The 18,514-nt window shown below is 41.2% G+C and overlaps 1 protein-coding gene across 2 annotated transcripts in view; it reads right to left on the bottom strand.

Moving 5' to 3' along the window:
- Positions 1-18,514, bottom strand: part of slc12a7b (solute carrier family 12 member 7b) — a 58,118-nt gene that overhangs the window by 21,681 nt on the left and 17,923 nt on the right. For both annotated transcript variants that reach the window (XM_038997683.1, XM_038997684.1), the window contains exons 2-7: positions 14,179-14,273; positions 13,583-13,720; positions 2,800-2,946; positions 915-969; positions 543-673; positions 143-384 (exon numbers count right to left, since the gene is read on the bottom strand). In XM_038997683.1, the coding sequence (XP_038853611.1) occupies positions 143-384; positions 543-673; positions 915-969; positions 2,800-2,946; positions 13,583-13,720; positions 14,179-14,273 (808 nt within the window). The remainder of the gene's footprint in view (positions 1-142; positions 385-542; positions 674-914; positions 970-2,799; positions 2,947-13,582; positions 13,721-14,178; positions 14,274-18,514) is intronic.

Here is an 18,514-nt window from a genome sequence, read left to right as displayed (position 1 = left end):
AAATATTACATTTGACAAACAAAAAAAACAGATACCTTTGACGTTCTGAGGAGACTTATGATCCGAGGTAAGAGTAATGTGTGTGATCTCTTCTAGATGTTTCTGGTTGTATTTCTATACAAGGCTGTGAGTTTAGACTCACGGGAAGTCTGGCGGTTCGAAGGCGGTCTTGATGACTCCGGCGTAGATGGCCAGAATGGAGAGAATGACACAGGCCAGGAAGACCAAGGCCAGCTTGTTGACGTACTTGACACCCACGAACACCACCAGGGACATGAGGGTGAGGCAGCAGGTACCGTACACCCGCATGTTGTTGAGCAGTGCCTCTGCCTCATCCTCCTTCTTCTCTGCCTTGAAGATGGCCGCGCTAGGCACAATGTAGGTCTGGGAAGAGAAGGGAGACGGGGTGTCATCAGGGAAGTTCAGTTCAGTAAAGGTACAGCGTTTTTGCACGTTCAAAGACCAGCCTTATCTTGCAGTGTTGTTATCGGTTCAGAGCAGGTGGTCACAAAAATTATGGTATCTTTGCAAAGGATACTCACCAGTAGAATCTCTATAGTACCGAGGATGTACATGGAGCCAGCGAAAGTGGTCCCCAGGTAGAAGCAGAGCCCCACGGCCCCGCCGAACTCTGGCCCCAAGGACCTGGAGATCATGTAGTAGGAGCCTCCAGCTACAGACCAACAACGGGGGACAGAGTCAGTCACAACCACAGCCTTTGGGGAACTCACTTTAGGGTGTAGTGTAGTGGTATATATTGTTCCCTCTGGTGCTGGAACCCAACTCGCCAATCGATTTAATTTTCATTTGAAGTTGAAATTCAATGTAATGTCTTGAGGTGAAGGGGATTATAGGGCAGCTCAATTGTATTTTGAAAAAGTAGAAATGTACCATTATCCATGTTGGAAACCTACCTGGAACCACACCATTCGTAGCAATGGCACTCATTGATATGGCGGTCAGCATTGTCTGCAAAGAGGGGAGAAAAATCTCAAAATATTAGATTAGGTTCAGCAGAAGCAGTATTTTTGAATCTAAACCTCATGGAATCTACAGAAAAAGAATCAAAAGGGGAGCTTATCCTATATTTAGTGGCTAAACGACTCAGCTATGGCTTATAAATCTTTGGGAACACAATCGTGGGCGGCTGGGTAATTGATATGAACCCCGTTTTCGTGAAATTGGTCTGTTTCGGGAGTGTTTAATGGGTTTCAAAGATATTTGTATCTGACTGGTTGGTGGTTACATAACACTCCTCCTGCCCTTGAGCTGACACGGGTGGCAATGATTGACCAAAATAAATCCCTGTCCCCTGTCCCCTGCTTCCTGATTTTCTTTCAGGCCATGTGCTGAACTGGAGAAAAGCCAATTAGCTGGCAATTTACCCCCTAAAGACAGCTTACCCATTTGAATGGAAGCAGCATTCAACAGAATACTACATTGGTGTCTGTTGTGTGGAATGAGTGAAATGGAAAGTGCTGTCCAGTGTCTATGTCTAGCCAGGTGGAAGTGAACAGGATGAATGTGTGTATCTATGAAGACACAAATGACACACTCAGAAAAAAAGGTGCCATCTAGAACCTAAAAAGGGGTCTTCGGCTGTCCCCATAGGAGAACCCTTTGAAGGACCCTTTTTGGATCCAGGTAGAACCCTTTTGGTTTCAGATAGAACCCTTTCCACAACAACCTTAAACTCAGTAAATGAAGGTTCTTTATGCATTTCTGATTGCATCGAATAGGTGAGCGTTGTACACTGGCTCATCTCTCCTGCACAAGTAGGCTATTCTTTCAATTCTTTACTGACATACCTTGCATTTAGCCATGTAGAAAGTTAGAAACCGCTTCTTCATTCATATTACTACTAGAGGACAGAATGCATTTATTTGTAGTTGTGTGAACTCATCTTCCACATGTCCAAAACAATATTGGTTCACACCACTGCTAAACTGTATGCCAATCACAATTAAAGCCTACTATTACTTTAGTGATCATGTCGACACATTTTGACGAGCAGTGGCTCTTGGATGACAGAGACAGCAACAGATTCGACACACACACACACACACACACACACAGCCACACACACAGCCACACACACAGCCACACACACAGCCACAGCCTAAAGCTGCTCAATCCATTACAGTCATTAGGTAACACACTGGGAGTCGCGTGGCTTCTATTGTTCATAGCTCTTAAGCCGATGGGCGAGGAGGAGAGTACTTCCGTCCGATAGCGCATAGACAGGAAGGGCTCAATCTTGAGCCGAGCCTTAAGCCTTTCTCTCTCCCGCCGCACCAAAGCTTTGAGGAACCATTGTCTGAGGGGGCTGGGTTAATAAATATAGCCAGGCCCCTGTGTGTCAGAGAGGCTTGTGGCGAGACAAGACAGAGAGGATTAGATATCAAGCTGCCAGGTGTCATCAGTAGCGGGAGCTCTACGTCCCTCTAAGTCGAGCTTCACGGCTAAATATAGGGGGATCAGTGACCAGGACTGACTAAATCACTCACTCCCTCTCAATCTTTCTCCCGCTCTCTTTCTCACACTGCCTCCCTTTCAATCTTATTCTCACACTAACACAACACCACCCCACCAATTCAAAATGGGTTGGTAATTTAGCTGATGGCATTGTCTGCACAGTTTATAATATACATACTGTTAGTATTCACATCAATGACCACAGCCTTCAAAAATGTTGTACAAAGGGAGGTTTTGAAATAAATAAATTAACCCCATACATAAAATGTATCCACACATGACTAGGTCGCTTTGGATAAATAAGAATATTAATATATTACTTACACAGGAACAGGTCATAACCACAATGGCCAGGGACTCCATGATGCCAGCTGTGCCCACGATCCAGGTGAGGCGCAGGAACAGGATGACCCCCAGGATGTTCTGCAGACAGGGCAGGTACACCCCGATTAATGTGCCCAACGCAGGACTCTGAGAAGGGAGGGCGCAGGGTGACGACAGGTAAAGGAGATCAGTTTCACTATATCAATCATATTCACCTACTGTAGTATTTAGAATGGATTACATTTAAGATATTGCTTTTTATTACCTGTCATGACAATTTGATATGGGGGAAATCCCATCCCCCATCATAGTGTACCACGCAACTATAATATTACTCAAACCCACTATTAGGACAAAATGCCCAAGTGAAAAGCATCGGAAAATGCATTTTTCTTTAACCATTAAATATTATTGTCTGGTTTGGTGCCTTATATGACGCATTGCCTTGGCCAGGAGCTTAATAACACATTTGTAAGATACATTGAATTCAATCCTTGTTTCCCGCAATTGAAATCAAAACACCCCACCAATTATTGTGTTTTTTGATAAATACATGCATTCAAGGTCAAAAATATACCAAGGAGTCATGGAGATACAGTACAAGCATTGTTGCTGGAGGAAAATGTCCCATTCTCAGAGTATAATCAATATCTTGACCTTATCACCTCCTGGAAAATGTACAGCGAAGCAAACAGTTCTACCCTGCACCGTGATTAAACTTTCCAGAACTTTCATCACAGGTATCGCCCTCACAGATCCATTCCAGAAAAATAAGTTTCGCAACAGCTCAAAAAAAGGAGGGGATACCGCGATTGTTAAAAGAAACGGAAATGGACCTGAATGTAGAGTACCGTCCCCTATTTCTTCAAAGTTGTAGCTACCTTTTCGACCATCTCTCAACCTATAACTAAAGGAAAGTCCCACTATCCTGTTCTGAGAGTGGAGGACTGGACAGGCCAGCGGTGTTATTCTCACTCCATCCTTGGCACTCTAGCACCAATCAGAAATGCCTATCCGCATCTGGTCTCCATGCAGAAAATGTGATGGGGCAATTGGCATGGGACAGAGGCTGTGGTTACTGTGGAATTGCAGCACCACTTGGAAAACAGTGTGGGTATTTTCTTTAGATTTTTAGCAACAAACTGGCTTGGAAGAACAACTTAATAAAAGGTTCCTCCAGGCTGAAACCGTGAGAGAAGAAGTATAAAGGGCTGGGTTGTGTCAGACCCGTGGAAGAGAATGAGGTTTGTTCATAAACATCTTCTTTTTTTTTTTTACTTGTACATTTATGATACAGTGCATTTGGAAAGTATTCAGACCCCTTGACTTTTTCCACATTTTGTTACATTACAACCTTATTCTAAAACGTATTAAATAAATGTTGTCCTCATCAATCTACAAACAATACCCCATAATGACGAAGTGAACAGGTTTTAGATATGTTTGCAAATGTATAAAAAAACAAATAACTTATTTCCATAAGTATTCAGACACTTTGCTATGAGACTCAAAATTGAGCTCAGGTGCATCCTGTTTCCATTGATCATCCTTTATGTTTCTACAACTTGATTGGAGTCCACCTGTGGTAAATTCAATTGACAGGACATGATTTGGAAAGGCACACACCTGTCTATATAAGGTCCCACAGTTGACAGAGAATGTCAGAGCAAAAACCAAGCCATGAGGTTGAAAGAATTGTCCGTAGAGCTCTGAGACACGACTGTGTCGAAGCACAGATCTAGGGAAGGGTACCAAAAAATGTCTGCAGCATTGAAGGTCCACAGTGGAACAGTGGCCTCCACCATTCTTAAATTAAATTAAAAGAAGTTTGGAACTACCAAGACTATTCCTAGAGCTGGCCGCCTGGCCAAACTGAGGAATTGGGGAGAAGGGCCTTGGTCATGGAGGGGACCAATAACCCGAATGTCACTCAGAGCTCCAGAGTTCCTCTGTGGAGGTGGGAAAACCTTCCAGAAGGACAAACATCTCTGCAGCACTCCACCAATCAGGCCTTTATGGTAGAGTGGCCAGACGGAAGCCAATCCTCAGTAAAAAAGGCACATGACAGCCCGCTTGGAGTTTGCCAAAAGGCACCTAAACGACTCTCAGACAATGAGAAACAAGATTATCTGGTCTGATGAAATCAAGATTGAACTCTTTGGACTGAATGCCAAGCGTCACGTCTGGACTAAACATGGCACCATCCCTACAGTGAAGCATGTTGGTGGCAGCATCATGCTGAGGGGATGTTTTTCAGCGGCAGGTACTGGGAGACTAGTCAGGATCGAGGGAAAGATGAACGGAGCAAAGTACAGAGTGCTCTTTGATGAAAACCTGCTCCAGAGCGCTCAGGATCTCAGACTGGGGCGAAGGTTCACCTTCCAACAGAACCACAACCACAAGCACACAGCCTAGATAACACAGGAGTGGCTTCGGGAAAAGTTTCTGAATGTCCTTGAGTGGCCCAGCCAGAGCCCAAACTTGAACCCGATCAAACATCTATGGAGAGACCGGAAAATAGCTGTGCAGCGACGCTCCCCATCCAACCTGACAGAGCTGGAGAGGATCTGCAGAGAAGAACGGGAGAAACTCTCCAAATACAGGTGTGCCAAGCTTGTAGCGTCATACCCAAGAAGACTCAAGGATGTAATCGCTGCCAAAGGTGCTTCAACAAAGTACAGAGTAAAGGGTCTGAATACTTATGTAAATGTGATATTTCCGTTTTTATTTTATACATTTACAAAGAAATCTAAAAACCTGTTTTTGATTTGTCATTATGGGGCATTGTGTGTAGATTGATGGGGGAAAAACTATTTAATCAATTTTAGAATAAGGCTGTAACGTAACAAAATGTGTAAAAAGTCAAGGGGTCTGAATACTTTCCGAATGCACTGTAAATACCCATTGATTCTTGAAGAAAATAACTTCGAAGCTTCATGAGCTTAGTTCAACTGTCACACCCCATCAAAACCAAAAATAAAAGCATTTGTTTGCAAACAATGTCATTTTAAACAAAACACTGTGTAGCTGAAAACATGGTTAAACCTATAATGTTTATATCATGGATGGTCAGTCCATGACTTTGAGAGTGGTTATATTTCTCCAGCTGTTTAGCAAATCAGTGGCGGGGTGTCCGCTTTGTTATTGTTCAAACTGTAGATTGCCCCTTTAAAGGACAACACCAGATAACGCAACAGAACACCAGATACATTCAGCCCAGTAGAAAAAGAGGTTGCATGAATGATTATCAACCATGCTTTTCACCCCATGGGACCACATGCCCCTTGGGTCTCCCGAGATGTGCAGCGGTCTAAGGCACTGCATCTCAGTGCGAGAGGCGTCATTACAGACCCTGGTTCAATTCCAGGCTGTATCACAACAGGCCGTGATTGGGAGTCCCATAGGGTGGCGCACAATTGGCCCAGTGTCGTCCGGTTTAGAGTTTGGCCGGGGTAGGCGGTCATTGTAAATAAGAATTTGTTCTGAACTGACTTGCCTAGTTAAATAAAGGTAAAATAAATCAAACTATTTCAGGAGGGGGTGCTCTGCAAAGCCTATGGCACAACACCCAGACCTAGGATGTGTCCGAAATGAAAGCTTATCTCATATAGCGCACTATTTGTGACCAGAGCTCTGGTTAAAATTAGTGCACTATATAAAGAACTAGGGCTCCACTTCGGATTCTGACATGCATTCAATTATTGCTGTTTTGACCACATTTCCTGAAGAAAACAACCGTCTGTGAGAAATATGACAAGAATGTGTTTTTGATGTCGTTGTGGTGGCCAGAGTCGTTTGATTTCTTTATGGGAGGGTGTGGTGGTGGCTTTCTTGGAGCATAACAAGTATTTATTTAACATTTTGCAGTGTCAAAACAAATTATTATACATACACACACACATATATATATATATACACACACACACACACACACACATACATATATGGAAGTTTACATACACTTAGGTTGGAGTCATTAAAACTCGTTTTTCAACCACTCCACACATTTCTTGTTAACAAACTATAGTTTTGGCAAGTCGGTTACAGCATGTACTTTGTGCATGACACAAGTAATTTTTCCAACAATTGTTTACAGACAGATTATTTCACTTATAATTCACTGTATCACAATTCCAGTGGGTCAGAAGTTTACATACACTAAGTTGACTGTGCCTTTAAACAGCTTGGAAAATTCCAGAAAAGGATGTCATGGCTTTAGAAGCTTCTGATTGGCTAATTGACATCATTTGAGTCTATTGGAGGTGTACCTGTGGATGTATTTCAAGGCCTACCTTCAAACTCAGTGCCTCTTTGCTTGACATCATGGGAAAATCAAAATAAATCAGCCAAGAGCTCAGGAAAAAAATTGTAGACCTCCACAAGTCTGGTTCATCCTTGGGAGCAATTGCCAAACGCCTGAAGGTACCACGTTCATCTGTACAAACAATAGTATGCAAGTATAAACACCATGGGACCGCACAGCCGTCATACCGCTCAGGAAGGAGAAGTGTTCTGTCTCCTAGAGATAAAGGAACTTTGGTGCAAAAAGTGCAAATCAATCCCAGAACAACAGCAAAGGACCTTGTGAAGATGCTGGAGGAAACAGGTACAAAAGTATCTATATCCACAGTAAAACGAGTCCTATATCAACATAACCTGATAGGCCACTCAGCAAGGAAGAAGCCACTGCTCCAAAACCGTCATAAAAAAGCCAGACTACGGTTTGCAACTGCACATGGGGACAAAGAGTGTACTTTTTGGAGAAATGTCCTCTGGTCTGATGAAACAAAAATAGAACTGTTTGGCCATAATGACCATAGTTATGTTTAGAGGAAAAAGGGGGAGGCTTGCAAGCCGAAGAACACCATCCCAACCGTGAAGCACGGGGGTGGCAGCTTCATGTTGTGGTGGTGCTTTGCTGCAGGAGGGACTGGTGCACTTCACAAAATAGATGGCATCATGAGGCAGGAAAATGATGTGGATATATTGAAGCAACATTTCAAGACATCAGTCAGGAAGTTAAAGCTTGGTCGCAAATGGGTCTTCCAAATGGACAATGACCCCAAGCATACTTCCAAAGTTGTGGCAAAATGGCTTAAGGACAACAAATACAAGGTATTGGAATGGCCATCACAAAGCCCTGACCTCAATCCCATAGAAAATTTGTGGGCAGAACTGAAAAAGCGTGTGCGAGCAAGGAGGCCTACAAACCTGACTCAGTTACACCAGCTCTGTCAGGAGGAATGGGCCAAAATTCACCCAACTTATTGTGGGAAGCTTGTGGAAGGCAACCTGAAATGTTTGACCCAAGTTAAACAATTTTAAAGGCAATGCTATCAAATACTAATTGAGTGTATGTAAACTTCTGACCCACTGGGAATGTGATGAAAGAAATAAAAGCTGAAATAAATCATTCTCTCAACTATTATTCTGACATTTCACATTCTTAAAATAAAGTGATGATCCTAACTGACCTAAGACAGGGAATTTTTACTAGGATTAAATGTCAGGAATTGTGAAAAACTGAGTGTAAATGTATTTGGCTAAGGTGTATGTAATCTTCTGACTTTAACTGTGCATACACACACACACACAGTAACAATAAAAATGTCAACTACTATCCAATAATAATAACAATTAAATAATAATAAAACATACAGTACCAGTCAAGTTTGGACACCTACTCATTCAAGGGTTTTTCTATATTTTTACTATTTTCTACATTGTAGAATAATAGTGAAGACATCAAAACTATTAAATAACACATATGGAATCATGTAGTAACCAAAAAAAAAGTGTAATATATTTTATATTTGAGATTCTTCAAAGTAGCCACCCTTTGGCCTTGATGACAGCTTCGGTAGTGACCTGGAATGCATTTCAATTAACAGGTGTGCCTTGTTAAAAACTCATTTGTGGAATTTCTTTCCTTAATGCGTTTGAGCCAATCAGTTGTGTTGTGACAAGGATAGCGGTGGTATACAGAAGTTAGCCCTATTCGGTAAAAGACCAAGTCCATATCATGGCAAGAACAGCTCAAATAAGCAAAGAGAAACGACAGTCCATCATTACTTTAAGACATGAAGGTCAGTCAATGCAGAACATTGCAAGAACTTTGAATGTTTCTTCAAGTGCAGTCGCAAAAACCATCAAGCGCTATGATGAAACAGGCTCTCATGAGCACCGTCACAGGAATGGAAGACCCAGAGTTACCTCTGCTGCAGAGGATAAGTTCATCAGAGTTACCAGCGTCAGAAAATGCAGCCCAAATAAATGCTTCACAGAGTTCGAGTAACAGACACATCAACTGTTCAGAGGAGACTGGGTGAATCAGGACTTCATGGTCAAATTGCTGCAAAGACCACTACTAAAAGGACACCAATAATAAGAAGAGACTTGCTTGGGCCAAGAAACACGAGCAATGGACATTAGACCGGTGGAAATCTGTCCTTTGGTCTGATGAGTTCAAATTTGAGATTTTTGGTTCCAACAGCCGTGTCTTTGTGAGACGCAGAGTAGGTGAACGGAAGTGTGATGGTGCTTTGCTGGTGACACTGTCAGTAATTTATTTAGAATTCAAGGCACACTTAACTAGCATGGCTACCACAACAGTCTGCAGCGATACGCCATCCCATCTGCTTTGCGCTTAGTGGGACTGTCATTTGTTTTTCAACAGGACAATGACCCAACACACCTCCAGGCGGTGTAAGGGCTATTTGACCAAGAAGGAGAGTGATGGAGTGCTGCATCAGATGACCTGGCCTCCACAATCACCCAACCTCAACCCAATTAAGATGGTTTGGGATGAGTTGGACCGCAGAGTGAAGGAAAAGCAGCCAACAAGTGCTCAGCATATGTGGGAACTCAAGACTGTTGGAAAGGCATTACAGGTGAAGCTGGTTGAGAGAATGCCAAGAGTGTGGAAAGCTGTCATCAAGGCAAAGGGTGGCTCTTTGCAGAATCAAACATCTAAAATATATTTTGATTTGTTAACACTTTTTTGGTTAATACATGATTCCATGTGTGTTATTTCATAGTTTTGATGTATTCACTACTATTCTACAATGTAGAAAATAGTAAAAATAAAGAAAATCCCTTGAATGAGTAGGTCTCCAAACTTTTGACTGGTACTGTACATTAACAGCATAAAAAAAGTTGTACAACTACTAAGTCCTACAACTAATAAAAACAACTGCTTCAACTAATAAAAACAACTAACAATACAACTAATGAAGACAACTGCTACAACTACTAATATAACTAATAAAACTAAGTGCCTATAATACATACATAAAGTATTCACACCCCTTGACTTATTCCACATTTTGTTGTGTTACAGCCTGAATTTTAAAATGATTAAATTTAGATTATGTGTCCCTGATCTACACACAATGCCCCATAATGTCAAAGCGGAATTCTTTTTGTAGATATTTTTTTTAATGAATACAAACTTAAAAGCTGAAATGTCTTGAATCAATAAGTATTCAACCCCTTTTTTATGGCAAGCCAGAATAAATTCAGGAGTAAAAATGTGCTCAACAAGTCACATTATAAGTTGCACTCTGTGTGCAATAATAGTGTTTAATAGGATTTGTGAATAACTACCTCATATCTGTACCCCACACATACAATTATCTTTAAGGTCCCTCAGTCGAGAAGTGAATTTCAAACACAGATTAAACCACAAAGACTATGGAGATTTTCCAATGATTTTCCAATGACAAAATAAAAAAACAGACATTGAATATCTCTGAGCATGGTGTAGTTATTAATTACACTTTGGATGGTGTATCAATAGACCCAGTTACTACAAAGATGCAGGCGTCCTTCCTAACTTGGTTGCCGGAGAGGAAGGAAACCGCTCAGGGATTTCAACAGTAGGCCAATGGTGACTTTAAAACAGTTAGAGTTAAATGTCTGTGATAGGAGAAAAAAGAAAAAAAATTTAAACAGATTCTGAATAAGGCACTTGTACACGAGACAAGCGTGCTGAACTACTTTTTTTTAGCACGGCTGTGCTGCGGTCATAGGTATGAGGCGGAGCCGAGTACCATAGATCAGCACAGCTGTGGTATGAACCTCGAGTGTACAGGCGTTGCAAAACCTTGAGTGTACAATTGGTTTTCTACAATGGGTTACCAATTAACCTCTCTGGGGTAGGTGGGACGCAATCGTCCCACCTGGCCAATAGCCAGGGAAAATACAGAGCGCCATATTCAAATAAAATGATATAAAAATCAAACTTTCATTAAATCACACATGTAAGATACCAAATTAAAGCTACACTCGTTGTGAATCCAGCCAACATGTCAGATTTCATAAAGGCTTTTCGGCGAAAGCATAAGATGCTATTATCTGATGATAGCACAACAGTAAACAAAGAGAGTAGCATATTTCAACACTGCAGGCACGACACAAAACGCAGAAATAAAAATATAATTCATGCCTTACCTTTGACAAACTTCTTTTGTTGGCACTCCAATATGTCCCATAAACATCACAAATGGTCCTTTTGTTCGATTAATTCTGTCGATATATATCCAAAATGTCAATTTATTTGGCGCGTTTCATCCAGAAAAACACAGCTTCCAACTTGCGCAACGTCACTACAAAATATCTCAAAAGTTACATGTAAACTTTACCAAAACATTTCAAACTACTTTTGTAATACAACGTTAGGTATTTTTTAAACGTTAATAATCGATCAAATTGAAGACGGATAATCTGTGTTCAATACAAAAAGAAAACAAACTGACGCAACTTTTCTGGTAATGTGCCTTTCTCAAACAATTTACTTCAAGTGACTCTCATTTAAGATGGCCGTACTTCTTCATTACACAAAGGTAAAACCTCAACCAATTTCCAAAGACTGGTGACATCCAGTGGAAGCGGTAGGATCTGCAAACAAGTCCCTTAGAAATCTGGTGTCCCAATGAAAACTCATTGAAAAGACAGTGACCTCAAAAAAAAAAAAAAGTCTGAATGGTTTGTCCTCGGGGTTTTGCCTGCTACATAAGTTCTGTTATACTCACAGACATGATTCAAACAGTTTTAGAAACTTCAGAGTGTTTTCTATCCAAATCTACTAATAATATGCATATATTATATTCTGGGGATGAGTAGCAGGCAGTTGAATTTGGGCATGCTATTTATCCAAAAGTGAAAATGCTGCACCCTACCCCGAAGAAGTTAAATTTAAAAAACTTTAATTTTAATAATTGTATTCATAGGTTACTATTTCATCCCTCAACAAAAATATAGGTCTTGCCCCGACACATCTATGGTTGCGAGCCAAGCCGGCAGGCCGTTCATTCTAGCGGTTAGGTTGCCAGAGACGCAACCCAGTCATTAAGTATTTTTATTCTATATCTTTTACACTGTTGTTGCTCACCAAGATGACATTCAATGTTCTTGGGTGGCATAGTTACAGTTTTGACTTAAATCTTTGGCAAGACTTGAAAATGGCTGTCTAGCAATGATCAACAATCAACTTGACAGTGCTTGAAGAATTTTTTAAAGAATAATTGGCAAATATTATACAATCTAGGTGTACCCAAAAATACTCGTAATCACCGCCAAAGGTGCTTCTACAAAGTATTGATGCAGGAGTGTGAATAATTATGTAAATGAGAAATTTCTGTATTTAATTTTCAAGGAATGTGCAAAAATGTCTAAAAATATGTTTTCACTTTGTCATTATGGGGTATTGTGTATAGATGGGTCAGAAAAAAAATATCGGATCCATTTTGAATTCAGGCTGTAACAACAAAATATGGAATAAGGAGTATGAATACTTTCTGAAGTCATAGTACATATATTTTTATTTACAAATATCTGCACATGTTTCTATTAGTTAAAAACACAGTTTGTTCTTAACATGTGAAAACGGGCTTTCTTAAATCACTGTGTGATTGTAATGCCCTGATTTCTGAAGGTAAAGTATTCCAGTTGGGTCTTTGTATCTGAAAGATCTTATTCTAATCTCATGACGTACCCTTGGAGTTTGTAATTGCTGCTGTTGTCGAAAGGAGTAGTGTGACTCTTGTAAAGTTAGGTGTTTGTTAATATAGACAGGGAAATTTAAGTTGATACACAAATAAATTACAAAAATAAAATAAATTGGTACCAATGCAGTTGTGTTCTGTTTGGGAGTGACAGACAATTCAGTGATTCATATTTTGTGCAATGACGTCTTATAATGGTATCCAATAATTAATCTGCAAAGATTGTTATAAATGACATCTGATTCACAAAGTAAGGTCTTATTCGTGTTGTAATACATGTCACCATAGTCTAGGATAGATAGAAGAAGTTGGGTTAGTAAGTATAAAGGCAACACTGATCAATCACAGTGTAGACAAACAAAGTGGGAATGTTTGCATGTTCTTCGTGCTGCACACGTGCTGCACAATGAATGTTTGCTCTGGTCAAAGACCCTGTTCTGCAATCATTAATTCAGCAGTTTTTCAAAAAGGGTACAATACAATCAGCAGAAAACACGCATGATGGGATACACTAACCAATTGAAGACATTTTATAGACTTGAAACCATAGGCTGTTCCATCTATAGTACCAACAGTCCAAACAAAGCTATTTCTTCCTCCACACTTCAGAACAGCCACAAAGTCCCCACGTTGAGAGGATTACATTTGCTTTGTCATTATCACCAATAGTAGGAGTCGGATGTGCACGGAAGTGGATTGTGTCACTAAGTTGATCTCAGAATTTAGAAATAGAATTTTAAAACGTTATTGTCCACACAATGTGGAGACGACAGGCTTACCTTGACTGGTTTCTTAGTCTTGGCTGGCCCCTCGTCGTCGTCTGCCTCCTCGTGCTCTTTCACCCCCTGGGTGAGGTTGGTGTAGTTAGCCAGCTTGTTGAGCAGAGAGGACACCATGGGGTTGCTGTCCATCTCTTCCTGTGAGCAAAAAAATACCATAACACAAAAAGTGTCATAACACCTCTTAGCATTCAAGCTCTCTGCATATGGGTCAAGGAAATAACTTGAGAACTGCAATGATGGGAGAAACGGTCAAGAGGAATTTAGAAACTGTAGAGAAATCAAAGGAGATTAGAAAAGCTTCGCTGGATCAAATTATAGTAGAGTAGTAGAAATAGATTTCACAGTCCATAATTCATGTTATTCATAGGATTCAATATAATGTATCACTACCATAGAGAGGTTAGAGCAGCCAAATGGCATTAGTCAGTGGATAGAAATAACAGAGAAAGCCCCTTCCGCACAGTTTTTGTCCCACTCCATTTAACATTGAATCCCTGACCAACAGACCTAAGTCAAAGCTTAGGTCAAAGGTCAAATGAAATACTACAGATAACTTTATATATAAATCAAGGCTGTTGGATGTTGACAGTTACCTCAAAGAGGGCCATGTTCTTCCCATCGTATAGATTCCCTTTCTCATTGTCTGTGTTGTTTATGAACGGACTGCTTTCCTTTGGCATGCCATCGCCTGTGGAAGCAGAAGAGACAGTTTTTTAGAAAACAAACCTCCATTAAAGTAAATGAAGTGGAAAAGATAATATTAAAATGACTGTTCGGCTGAGGTGTGTAAATGGATGACAAAGTAGGTTAACTGGCTGTTAACCAGAAATCAACCAGAAGACTTATGGTAAAAGCTCTAACCAACAAGGCCTGGTCTCCCAAAAGTTAAATCGCTAGAATCTTTATAGGAGCATTTCTAAATCTCAAAGCTGTTTCCCAAAACCATTGCTATTAACGTTACACTTGAAAACGACTCGTAATCTACCCCTGCCTCAGACCACTCGTAGAACAGCTAAGACTCGTAATCTACCCCTGCCTCAAACCACTCGTAGAACAGCTAAGACTCGTAATCTACCCCTGCCTCAAACCACTCGTAGAACAGCTAAGACTCGTAATCTACCCCTGCCTCAAACCACTCGTAGAACAGCTAAGTGCGCCGTTAGATCATTTTTTACCCTCCCGTGTCACTTTCTACACAGAACATCTCCACTAAACATATAATCATATGGTTTATCCGTCTCTCTGTGACCACAGATAACTTCAGAAGAATGTTGACTTAGAAATACAAAGTTGCCAATCTGTTTTCAATTGATACAAACAAGCGACGTACAGTTTAAAAAAATTCAAATGAAAACTGAGATGACTGCATTAAAATATAAACAGCAGGCTATAGGCCTATTTGAATCATATTGAAATACATTTAATGTTCAATCAATTGAGTTCTATTTGCAGCCGCAGGTGATACCGTTGCTCTAGGAGCTGATCCGTCATCAGTACTGTGAAATAAATCGAATGATAAAATAGACTTGAATAGAGAAAGCTGATCCGAAAGCAGCGTTCCCTATCTTTCGATCCTATCTATATCGACATGTTAAAATGACACACTTAGTGAACGTTCTCTCTGCGTGGCGTTTTGGGAAACACATGTTAAATCTCTGGCCGCCGTAGGATAGAGCACATTGCTAAAAACACTCGTACGCCTAAGTTCCATCGTTACCGGGAAACGGACCCAATTTGTTTGGAAGACAAGAAAATGACTCCAACTTCCACTTCACTGAGTTTCAGCTCAGCCCCATAGATTTTCTTTACTGGGACATTGGGGGCCATGATGGTGATCGATGTCTGGTGGTAATGGTTCATTGATCCAGCTATTACAGCTTGTAATGGAGTTCTGGATGAACCACAAACACACACATATCCTCCTCATGGTTGAGATGGTTCAAAAACATGTAGTACGAGTACGTAATTAGAGTTCGCTAGAAGCAACAAATATTCATTGATTACATTGGGTCGAAGGCTAAAAATAGAGTTGGCTAATGCTTGAAAACCAGAAGAAAAGAGAACGTCAATAAAATTCTAAAATGATGACTGCTACAGAGGGCAGTGACAAGTGGAGATTATTCTTATTTAGCCACTCTATCATTTCCAATGGGCTCTGTTTTAGCATTAGCATCAGTCTGGCTAGCCGATACCATCAACAGAGGAAAAACTACAGACCCAGACAGAGCGTGAAGACTAAACAAACAATGGGAATGAGTTATTTTGGTCTGTGTTACCAAAGCAGGCCTAACAACCGACTTTGTTACAACAATCAAAAGAAAATTAGAGATAATTGTAGCAAATTACGCAATCTTATTATTCTGTTTTGCTAAATAAAGTTCCCTCAAAAAGGGTTGATAAGATGTTTTAGGGCCTACTAAATCGCATTAAGCAATCACTAGACAATTTATTTGGCAATATAAGGCTCTACATTGTTCACCTTGCAACAATAAAATCGTCATCTTAAATATGCAGGCATAATTCATCCCATATATTTTATCTAATGCTACTTTAGCTAATGCTAGTTTTCAGAGGCTAATAGTATGACATTTCCTCTTGTGAGGAATTGTATATCAACACACAGCAGACTGGAATGTCAGAGTTGGCTGCTTTCATGTGTCTGGCCACAGCTTACGCTGCCATTCCGCCCACCTGAGGCCTAACAGCGTGTGGGGAGAACATTCTGGCACCAAACTGTGAGCCGAGCCGGCCCTTTAACCAGCATTCTGCAGAGCATCGGGCTAAGCAAATGTTTAGAGTAAGCGGAATAGCAGACCGCCTCTAAATGGGGGTTAAGATACCGTAGGTCTACGTATAGCGCTACCGAGACACCATTTGCGAGCGTCTCACGTTTCAACACACCCAATAGCCAGTGTCTCCTTTCCACACCCATTAGCCAGTGTCTCCTTTCCACACCCATTAGCCAGTGTCTCCTTTCCACACCCATTAGCCAGTGTCTCCTTTCCACACCCAATAGCCAGTGTCTCCTTTCCACACCCAACAGCCAGTGTCTCCTTTCCACACCCAACAGCCAGTGTCTCCTTTCCACACCCATTAGCCAGTGTCTCCTTTCCACACCCATTAGCCAGTGTCTCCTTTCCACACCCATTAGCCAGTGTCTCCTTTCCACACCCATTAGCCAGTGTCTCCTTTCCACACCCATTAGCCAGTGTCTCCTTTCCACACCCATTAGCCAGTGTCTCCTTTCCACACCCATTTATGTGAGTATGTGAGTCAACCAAATTCGTTCATTCAGACCTGGTGAAGTGTGACCTGTGACTGCTGTGTGCTTTCATCTGTGTAACTTTTTCTGCTTGATCCAGCTGCTGGGAATAAGAAGCTTGCAGCCTAAACCCTGTGGTAATTGTAAAGAAAGTCAGAATGTCATTGTGTGATAGGGGCCTTTAAAGCAGAGTAGAGGGCGAAGATATTATGGCAAATAAATTGATCATGTGTGTGGGGAAGGATAACATAAATATAGGGAATGTGAGTAAATGTGTGGCGGCGTCCGAGGCAAGAGGAAGCGATTCCATGTCACACTCTTGCACTGACAGACGGTACACTCTACAGGCTTTAATGATGCTAAATCCCAATGTCATCAAATCCCCTCTGAACCGAGGGTTAATTCCTGTGTGCTGTGTCTAATATTAGTGTGGTACTTGTCTACTTGCAGCATGCCACGTGTGTAAGAGAACCACAGTGTAAGGATGTCAATGGAGGAGTGATCCAGCAAGAATCCTGGAAGTCAGGATTGCTTTTCAATGGGGGATTATAGCAACTATTTATGGCTCCAATAGCAGGTGGTCCTATGACCTATGGAAAGTTAAAGTAAAAATTACGTAAATTAACATTTTAGTAATTTAGCAGCCAATCTTATCCAGATTGACTTACAGTAGTGAGTGGATTTCAAACTAGTTCATACTTGTTCCCCAGTGGGAATTGAACCCTCAACCCTGGTGTTGCAAGCACCAATCTTTACCAACTGAGCGACACGGGATCATTTGCTTAGAGACAATTGAACATTTGTTATTCGTGTTCTGATGTCATAAACCAATACATATTAAAAGAACAACTTCAAAAGGTTCAGGTGAAGTTCAGAAATCGAATCAACATAAAACACCTAACGCATTGTACCGATCCTCAGTTTCCCAGAGCTATAAATGTAGATTTTAAACAGTGTTGCTGGAGCCCTGAATGCTGATTGGCTGACAGCCGTGGTATATCAGACCGTATGCCACGTGTATGACAAAACATTTATTTTTACTGCTCTAATTACATTGATAACCAGTTTATAATAGCAATAAGGCACCACTGGTGTTTGTGGTATATGGCCAATATTCCCCGGCTAAGGGCTGTATCCAGACACTACGGGTTGCGTCGTGCGCAAGAACAGTCCTTAGCTGTGGTATATTGGCATTCAATCCCAAAGACTCTGCAGAAAACCTGTATCATGTTCAATCATGAGACATCCCAGCAGACATCACAGTAGGTGATGAGATACAAAGTCCCACAGTGAGCATCAAAACATCCTCACCATGCCAAAGGAATTGACACTTATCCCTGACACTCACAGGATAGGTCTATGTGCCAACTAGCCTGTGCCCAGTCCCCAACAACCGGATGTTCCGGTTTTCATGGGAAATGGAAAGACAACCTGTGATGCAACTTCCGCTTTTGGACAGTAACAAGGTGACACTCCGTCCTAACTCCTCCTTTAAATTGACTGGACTGGTAGGACAGCAGAAGAGAACCTCCCAACCCTTTTTTTTCTTCTTCCCGTCAAGACCAATATGTAGGAATCTAAAAGTGTGTGTGGGGAGGAGGGGGGGGGGGAGTGAATGAGTCTGAGTGTGCAGCATGCGTGAGTGTGTAGGTGGGTGAGTGTTGGAG

Source organism: Salvelinus namaycush, chromosome 7 (genome assembly GCF_016432855.1).
Source record: "Salvelinus namaycush isolate Seneca chromosome 7, SaNama_1.0, whole genome shotgun sequence".
Lineage (NCBI taxonomy): Eukaryota > Metazoa > Chordata > Actinopteri > Salmoniformes > Salmonidae > Salvelinus > Salvelinus namaycush.
Note: the sequence above shows the minus strand (reverse complement) of the source record. Positions and strands in the feature narration are given on the sequence as shown.